Raw genomic sequence first — 10,318 nt, 5'->3', positions numbered from 1 at the left:
GGGAGGCAGAGGCAGGCGGATTTCTGAGTTCGAGGCCAGCCTGGTCTACAAAGTGAGTTCCAGGACAGCTAGGGCTACACAGAGAAACTCGAAAAAACAAAACAAAACAAAACAACAACAAAAAACCCAGAAAAAAACAAAAAACAAAACAAAACAAAACAAACAAACAAACAAACCTAACACAGTATAAAACTAAGAGTGAAGAGTAAGTAAAGCAGGGCAAAACGATTGTCAGAGCCCGAGGATCAGGGCTTTCCCTGTTTGATTATATTTCCTAGTAATAGTAGAAGATAGCGCTGTTATGAACTCTCATGGACACCACTACCCTAATGTGAGTCAAACAAGGAAGAAACCAACAACTATGCCAAACTGGGTTGAGGAAGTCACAAGAGGTTAACACGGCATAACGTACTACAATGAAGCAACTGAGTAAAACTGGGAGAGGAGGTTTTCCTCACAGAGAAGAGCCCGCCAATTGGTTATCCTGTGGTAAAGAAATGGTCAGGTACATATACATAAAAGTAACACTATATTGACTCATCAGGTTATATTTAGTAATATATATATATATATATATGTACATATGTATGTGGTGTGGGGGTGGAGTGTGTATGTATGTGTGTGTGTGCACATATAATAACAACTAATGTAAAGAGGGCATAGGGAGGATGAAGTGCTATATGGCAGTATTTGGAGGGAGGACAGGGAAAAGAGAAACACTGTAATTAATTTATACACTGAAAAATAAATGAATAAATAAAAAGGATAGAGGAACCACAAATATAAAGCTACATGATTATGGACAAGGATGTTAAAAACATGATTTGGAGATAAGAGCCTCTTCATAAAATGGTGCTGGGAAAGCTGGCTAACTACATGGAGAAACATGGAACTCCATTTTTTGCTCATCCTGCAATAAAGTGAATTTCACATGAAACAGAGCCTTATTGTTAGGCCTGGACTTCTGAAACTCTGGATGGGTACTGTTGGAATACACTTAGACATACAGGCACAACTAATGGCATTTTGAATAGAGCTCCAGTTGTTAAGACAATACAGCCAGGAGTTAAATCCTTGGTAGCTCTAAATGTGCCAGAGGACTGGTATCTAAAATATGTAAGATAATTACCAATTTTCAATGATATTGAGAAAAGAATTGATTTCCTCCCAAGAAACACAAATGACTAACAAGTCCCTTCAACATCCTTAGTCACTGTAAAAAAGCAAATTAACGTTGGGGTCTTCAAATCTAGGCCTGTGCACTGAGCAGACATTGGGCACAAACTTCACAGTCAGTCCCACAACACACAGAGGAAGATCCACTCCCAGGCACTCTAACACACCCAGGATCATGATCACAGGGTCAGAGGTGGGGAGGACACAACACCTGCCTCAACACTGGGAGTAACTGGGGCCAGCAGGACCCAGGCATCATGAACTCCACCTGACCAGTGGCACAGGTTCCTACCAGTCTCAGCTGGTACCCTGAGCAGACCTTGGATGTGAACTCAGCAGCCAGTCCCACAACACCCAGAGGAAGCTCCATTCCCAGGTGCTCTAATACACCCAGGATCACAGGGTCCTAGCATACCAGGAGTTTGGTCATACTGGGATCTCAGGGTCCCAGAGGCAGATTGACTCCCATGCCCTCTGACACACCCAGTATCTAAGGATCATAGGATCCCAGAATCACAGGATCATAGAGATAGCTGAACTCTGGGGAGTTCTGACACAATGAGGATCACAGGTAGGACAGGCTCCAGTCACATATAGGGAGGGCAGGTAGCACTAGAGAATATCAGATGGCAGGAGGCAAGCAAAAGAACATAAGCAACAGAAACCAAGGTTACTTGGCATCATTAGAACCCAATTCTCCCACCACAGCAAGTCCTGGATACACCATCCCACTGGAAAAGCAAGACTCAGATCTAAAATCACTTCTCATGATGGTGGTAGAGGACTTTAAGAAGGACATAAAGAACCCCCTTAAAGAAATACAGGAGAACACAGGTAAACATCTGGAAGCCCTTAAAGAGGAAAAACAAAAGTCCCTTAAAGAATTATAGGAAAACACAATCAAACAGGTGAAGAAAATAAAAAAAACCATCCAAGATCTAAAAATGTAAATAGAAACAATAAAGAAATCACAAATGGAGACAACACTGGAGTTAGAAATCCTAGGAAAGAGATCAGAAGTCATAGACAAAAGCATCACCAACAGAATACAAGAGAGAGCAGAGAGAAGCTCAGGGGCAGAAGATACCATAGAAAAAATTGACACAACAGCCAAACAAAATGCAAAAAGCTCCTAACCTAAATCATGCAGGAAATCCAGGACACAAAGAAAAGATGAAACCTAAGGATAATAGGTATAGAAGAGAGGGAAGATTCCCAACTCACAGGGCTAGTAAATATCTTCAACAAAATTATAGAAGAAAAATTCCATAACCTAAAGAAAGCAATGCCCGTGAACATACAAGAAGCCCACAGAACTCCAAATAGACTAGACCAGAAAAGAAATTCCTCCTGTCACATAATAATCAAAACATCAAAGGCGCTAAACAAAGAAAAAATATTAAAAGCAATAAGGGAAAAAGTCAAGTAACATATAAAGGCAAACCTATCAGTATTATACCAGACTTCTCACCAGAGACTATGAAGGCTAGAAGATACTGAGCAGATGTTATACAGACCCTAAGAGAACAAAAATGCCATCCCAGGCTACTATACCCAGCAAAACTCTCTGTTATTTCTTAAATAATGAGTAGATTTTACTGTTGAGGCACAGTGGAAAATACAGCTGCTAAGAAGTACTCAGCAGCATGGAATTGTATGATTTAGTATCTCCTGTTAGATAACTCACTGAGTTATCATGAGTTTTTTTACATCACTTATGCATTTATTTAAAATACAGTGAGTACTATGTAAAAGGTTATACTTTGGTCTTAAGACACATTAATAGTGGCCCTATTCTCTAAATAAACACTTTACAGATTTATAGACAAAAATATGCACTGATTTGGCAGTGAACATGCTGAATTTGTAGGAACTTCATTGGCTTAAAAGAACTTAAAAACTGGAATGGCATAATAATGCAGTTTTATTTACAGGAGTTTATTGTAGAGAATTGCTCATCGCCTCTGATAGCTCTGTTTATAGTTTTAGTGAGTACAAAAATTGCTGCTGCTACCATAGTAAAAAATTTAATCTGGATATAAAAATTTAATTCTGAGAGGAAATTTAGTGGAATAAGTAGAATGGAGCTGAGCCAGGGATAGAACTTCAAAGGGATCCCTATGGTGAAGGCAATGTGAACTGACATGTTGTTAACAAAAATGCACAATGATTATAACCGCAGTCCTAACAGTTCTATTCCTGTATTAGATAAGAGGAAGTGCCTATTGACTGTTGCCACTTAAATTTGCTTTGTGTTGTTCTTAGGTTCATTCATACAGCAATAATTCTTACAATGCTTTGACCGCCCCTCACTTAAACACATCAGTATGTTATGCATCTCATTATACTTATAGTCATGTGTGCTCCTTTTAAATATGTCTAGGAATTCAAAGGATAGCAAATAATCTCATAGTACAAAGTATTTATTTAGTTCCTTACTCCATTTTTAAATTGGGTTATTTGTTTTCTTTTGTCCTGGTAGCTAGTAAGGGACTGGAAGGTAAAGAGTTTCTTCCAAGGAAAATGATATAGAATATAATATTATGGAGGCATGTAGTTGAAACTAGAACAGGAAGATTAAAGGCTGTTGGATGGTAGGCTATTAGAAGTAATATGGTGAAGGATAACTAACAATAAATATCTTTCAAAAAATCCATTTTGAAGCCACTACTTTAGAAGCTTCCTGTAAAATCATAATTCACATAAAAGTATAAGAGACAATTCCTCCAGCTAGGCATCATATGCTATCAAATGCAATCACCAGTACAAGGAATGGGTTACATATTTTGGGAAATTGGCAAAAGGAATCCCATGGACTCCCAAAATTCTACAAGATATAGCTAATATTGTGGCTATCCTCCGTATCTTAACAGTAAACCCAGGTTGATAGCTAAAGACACCACCTTCTTATGCCATAGAAAATGGAGAAATATAGCTTCATTCCCACTAGGTAACATTCATAGATACTATACACGCTATCATAAGAGAAAATTAATCCTCAATCTCAACAAATTATGAACACTGAAAGCTATAATAACCACATCTATGCTTATTGGTGCAATAGTTGCAAGACTGATAGGGAAATAAAATTTTATTTTTATAAGTCTTTTAAGTCCACTTTTATAAGTGGATTTAAGGTCCACTTTATGCAACAGAATCCATATCTGATATTGTTGGTGAGTCCACTGTGTCATGAGCCCTGCAGAATACAAAATTTTCTTCTAATGGAACATGGCAGAAAATGACACCTGATGACGTATTACTATACACATAGAAGTGTATCACTCAGAGTGGCTTCCTGCCCTGGAAAATGGTAATTAATAGAGTCCCACAACTGGGCAATTAGCAGAAAATGAGAGACTTTGGATTGTTTAGCCCTGAATGGGATATTTTTTGCATATCCCTGCCCTCAATGCATCTAATTGAACACATAAAATAACCACAGAGAAAAAAGAAAGAAAGAAAAAGAAGAGCTTCAGGGACCCAACTTGAACAGCTTGCACTTCCTTACCTCAGCCACTGAACAATTCACAGACCATTCCCATATAGGGTAGATGAGCAAAGAAGTAAAGAATGCATTAATTAGTTGTGTAAGCTTTTAAACTTAATCAACACATAGCAAATGCTATTTGCTCTAGGAGAAATAAGAGAATTGCAGCTGCGTAAACTAGATTGCATAGACTTTGTCATTTTTTGGACACAATTCCATAAACTATAAGAAAATAAACATGAATATACATACAAGACAAGTAAACTGTATATGTGGTAAGTGCTTTACCATATTTTCTATGTGGATAGAAAATTTATGGTTTGAATCAACCAGCATTCACAGTGATTAGAAGAGATAAATTTTAGGAAATATTATTTAATAATAAAGCCTGAATGTTGCCTAGACATTCCCCATTGAATTCCCTATTGAAACTGGATGGAGTTTCTGTGCCAGGAAGCTTACATGTCATTAAGAAAGGCATCTTTCACCAGGCAGTGGTGGCGCACGCCTTTAATCCCAGCACTTGGGAGGGAGAGACAGGTGATTTCTGAGTTCGAGGTCAGCCTGGTCTACAGAGTAAGTTCCAGGACACCCAGGGCTACACAGAGAAACCCTGTCTCTAAAAGAAAAACAAAACAAAACAAACAAGAAAACAAACAAAAAAACAAAAACCAAACAAACAAACAAAAAAGGCTTCTTCCTATATGCTTGGTTAAGAGCCATGAGTAGAATTGAAACTGTTGCCATCAGGTGGTTAATGCCTGGGTATAAACATAGAAGCATTCCATTCTACTGTAAATTATTTCAAGACACGATCTTTTTACCCAATTCAACCAAATGTTAATGCAATTGCCTATTGATTGATTGAGATAAATTGAGATAACATGCGCAGAGTGATTTCACGTGTTCTGACTACAGTTGTGCTTTTGTTTGATTGTCTTTGTTTCGTACATATTTCTTAGGACAGTCCATTGGTCTTACAGTCTGACAGAAATGTAACAGTGAATGCAAGAAACCACATGGGGCAGCTCACTGGACAGCTGACAGTCGGTGAGTGTTTGGAGGTAAAGTTTGCTCATTCTGTCTTTTATATTCTGTGGTCAAGTTGAAATCTTTGTAGCTGTGTTACTTCTCTCACACATAGGCAGAGATATCTTTGTAGCCCAGTTGACATGCACATGATCTAGTGTGACCCCAAGATAGTTACGATTTCCAAAACTGGGTGTAATTACTCAGTATGTTACAGTGGGACTAAATTACCCTGGCTATGGTAATCTTTACCCCTAAATTTAAAAAAGTACAAGTTTTCTGTAAAATATTTTCATGGTATATCAAGATAGATTTAGAAAACACATGAGGTGGTATGACAGCTTGATGTGACAACATGATATCTATGTATCTTTTATTTTAGGAGAGTAATTTTCTGAGGAGAGGGATTATACACACCCACCCCCCCACACACACAAACAGACACACACAGTTTTACTGTAGTAAGTATCAGTACCTTCAGTTTCTAACAAAGCTCTTTGTTGAAATTATCTGAAGGATGTAGTAATTGAAATACAGATTAAAGAAAAACATACTAGAATTTTCTTTGCTTCTTTTATTTTCTAAAATAGGATGTCATATAAAGTAAATAGGCCTCAAACTGACTATGTAGCTGAGGATAACTTTAAGCTTCTGATCCACCTCCCAGATGCTGTGCTTACACTGTACACAGTTCAATATTATGGACTGACCCAGAGGCTTCCTGCAAACTAGCAAACGCTCTACCAAGAAACATCCTCAGTCCTATTGGACTTACTATTGTCAAATAAATGTTAACTATTGATATTTATCAAAACACCATGTGTCAATATTTTACTCAGTTTTTAATAAGGAAAAAGACAAAGTAAAAGCCATTTATAACTATGTAAATTACATATACTTGATATTCATGTAATGCTAAAATATTTTGATATTATATATACACATATATATACATTATATATATATATACATTATATATATATATATATATATATATATATATATATATATACAGTCTGTGATATAATTACAGGATATGTCATTTGTTGACTCATGTTTTACCCCATTGACCCTATTTTCTGCATTTCAGGGTTTATCTGCATCTTTTATAATATGTGTGGCACATATATATTACAAAAGGATCAATTTTCAAGTTTGAGGAATGAATTTCTCTTTTATTGATAAATTAATAATAATCCCTAAAGCTATATGTTTTCACTATGTTTAGTTGAACTTTACAAATATGATAGTCACTTATGGGACATGTATAACTAGGAATGTTAATTGTGTGTACATCCTTTGTGGAAATATAAGATATGTTGATAAATTATATGCTTTAATTAAACTAAAAGGTTTAGCTTGTCAGTAGATATCTATTAGTTATCAAACTACATATTTTGTCATAAAATATATTGCATTTTTATAAAAGGGGGACTAAAATAAATTTACTTAACTTTCAGGAATGAATTATTTTTATGTATGCATGAGCATGCCAGAATCCTCAAGCTCTTACTTCAATAGCAATTTGGAACTGTTTCAGAGTAGTATAAGGTGGAATGAAGAACTGGGAGGTTTTCCAAGTCAAAATTTACTCATAGTTAAGTACTCCTAGTAAAATAGGATCTTATATTGTGTTCAGTTCACCATAGCTGAAGTAGTTCTTAGTGAAACTATCAACAGATAATTTAAAAAACACGGAGACTATATTGCAAAAATACACTGTCAAATGACAGTTACATAATTCCTGCCTGTAGCAAGAAGCAGCAGTTTGATTACAGGGTGTGTAGACAGATGCCGTCTGCATTTCATTTTATGCATGAAATATGAAGGATATGTTTTGCTTGCATTTTAGCCATTCTAGAAAACTCTGACAATGTAATATTAATATTATTCAAATGGGAAAAAAGAGAAAAGGAGAGGGAAAAGTAGTTTAACTTTAATTAATACATAATAGCCAATTGTCTCTGTGATTAGAAATACATCTAAATTAAGAAAACTGGTAGTAAAACTAGGGGTTTGGGCACACTGTTGTTGACTACCATATTTTTTTAATTCCTCTGTATCTGTCAATAAAAAAAATAGAAAGCACAGCGTTAGTAATAATATAGTCAATCATCTGGTATATACAGGTGTACTGAGACACCCTCGTAAGCCCACCATGTGGGCAGTTGAAGCAAGCAGATATCTCTGAGCTTCAGGCCACCCCTGACTACAAAGTGAATTCCTGCTCAGCTAAGACTACACTGTGAGACCTTTTCTTAGATACAGACTTATATAGTAAAAGTCAAAGTGTATCTGGATATCAATCATTTCAGTGAATTCTAAGAAACAACTTACCTCTCTTGGAAATCAAGTTTACCCTTTCCTAAAATAAGCATGACACTGAATTGGAATGCTTCTAGGAAAAAATGGGAGTGTCTTTGGTGACCTTAAATGGGAGGTTATAGTTCTATGTTGAATGTGTTGTAATTTCGGTAGTGGTGATTGTAAATATAATGACTTGTATTACAATGCACTGACATTCTGTGTATGGTTCTACCATGACTTTCCATCACATCATCTTTCTTATAGTAGTTAAGGTAAATGGGGTACATCATGATTGTTGCCAAGCATCTATCATAGATATTTATATACCATATATTAAAATCTCAACCTAGGAAAGGTAATTTTCCATCCTACTGTCATTAAAGATGAATTCATTCTTGCAATATACTTTGTCAAATTTTGTTTTTAGAAAAAAATAATTTGTTGACATAGGTAACATTTTAAATCCTCTTTCCTTATTTTTTAACTTTCCATTCAGTTTTTGTTTAGTGGCATGACATTGATTATAGTTCTTAGGTATAACAATATTTGTTCATATTAAAATGTAATACCTCCAAATCAGCATATAGTTGTGAATTATAATTTTAGTTATTCTGCAGATCTAAGGTTACCTGACAGCATATTTCTTTCTAATAAAAACGAGCAGTAAAGTTATTAAATAGTTTTTTCCACATTTTATTACTCTAATATATTGGAAAAGAACACTTACCCCATTAGTAGCTGTTTGTTCCATTATGTCTTTCAAAATGCTGTTAGAGCTATGAACAACACAGAAGCTTGTCTACCTTGAGGGTTTCTTCATTGTAAGCCAACTCTCTTCCTTAGTTCATGTAAAGAGAGAACTGTAATATAACCCAGACATGTGATATGTGTGGCATGTGAATTCTAACACTGTTTTTCTACATTTGAAAGATAAAATAAATTATTCCCCTTCCCCATACATGGGAAATGCCATATACTTATACTTGAATGTGTAAGTGTATATATACATACATATGCTTTATTTTTATTGGATATTTTATTTATTTATATCTCAAATGTTATACAATTTCCTGGTCTCCCCCCACCTCCAGAAACCTCCTATCCTATTCTCTCTCCGCCTATCCCAGCTCACCCCCTGGCATTACCATACACTGGGGCATTGAGCCTTCACAGGACTAAGGGCCTCTCTCCCATTCATGTTCAACAAGGCTATCTTCAGCTACATGTGCCTGGAGCCATGGGTCCCTCCATGTGTATTCTTTGGTTGGTGGTTTAGTCCCTGGGAGTTCTGAGGGTCTGGTTGGTTGATATTGTTGTTCTTCCTATGGGGTTGCAAACTCCTTCAGCTGATTCAGTCCTTTCTCTAACCCCTCCATTGGGAACCCCGTGCTCAGTCCAATGGTTGTCTGTGAGCATCTGCCTCTGTATTTGTCAGGCTCTGACAGAACCTCTCAAGAGACAGCTATATCAGGCTCCTTTCAGCAAGCACTTCTTGGCATCCACAATAGTGTCTGGATTTGGTGATTGTATATAGGATGGATCTCCAGGCAGGGCAGTCTCTAGATGGTCATTCCTTCAGTCTCTGCTCTACACTTTGTCTCTGTAACTCCTTCCATGGGTATTTTGTTCCCTCTTCTAAGAAGGATCTAAGTATCCACATTTTGGGCTTCCTTCTTGAGTTTCATGTGGTTTATGAATTGTATCTTGGTTATTCTGAGTTTCAGGGCTAATATCCAATTATCAGTGAGTGCATATCAAGTGACTTCTTTTGTCATTGGGTTACATCACTCAGGATGATATCCTCCAGATACATCCATTTGCCCAAGAATTTCATAAATTCATTGTATTTAATAGATGAGCAGTACTCCATTGTGTAAATGTACCACATTTTCTGTATCCATTCCTCTATTGAGGGACATCTGGGTTCTTTTCAGCTTCTGGCTATTATAAATAAGGCTTCTATGAACATAGTAGAGCAGGTGTGCTTATTACATGTTGGAACATCTTCTGAGTATATGTGTCTTTAGGTAGTATTATATCCAATTTTCTGATGAACCACCAAACTGATTTCCAGAGTTTCTGTACCAGCTGGCATTCCCACTAACAATGGAGGAGTGTTCCTCTTTCTCCACAATGACGCCAGCATCTACTATCACCTAAGATTTTTTTTTTGGTCCTTTTTTTATTTATTATTATTTTCTTTATTTTCATTTCAAATGCTATCCCGAAAGTTCCCTATAATTCCCCCGGCCCTGCTCCCCTACCCACCCACTCCTACTACTTGGTCCTGGCCTTCCCCTGTGCTGGGTCATATAA

At 36.5% G+C, this 10,318-nt stretch overlaps 1 protein-coding gene across 2 annotated transcripts in view; it reads left to right on the top strand.

The window, feature by feature from the left end:
* The window catches only part of Sgcz (sarcoglycan zeta), a 1,036,342-nt gene that overhangs the window by 942,038 nt on the left and 83,986 nt on the right, over positions 1–10,318 (top strand). For both annotated transcript variants that reach the window (XM_021219043.2, XM_021219044.1), the window contains exon 4: positions 5,629–5,716. In XM_021219043.2, the coding sequence (XP_021074702.1) occupies positions 5,629–5,716 (88 nt within the window). The remainder of the gene's footprint in view (positions 1–5,628; positions 5,717–10,318) is intronic.

The sequence above is a fragment of the Mus pahari genome, chromosome 19 (assembly GCF_900095145.1).
Source record: "Mus pahari chromosome 19, PAHARI_EIJ_v1.1, whole genome shotgun sequence".
Taxonomy (NCBI): Eukaryota; Metazoa; Chordata; class Mammalia; order Rodentia; family Muridae; genus Mus; species Mus pahari.
Note: the sequence above shows the minus strand (reverse complement) of the source record. Positions and strands in the feature narration are given on the sequence as shown.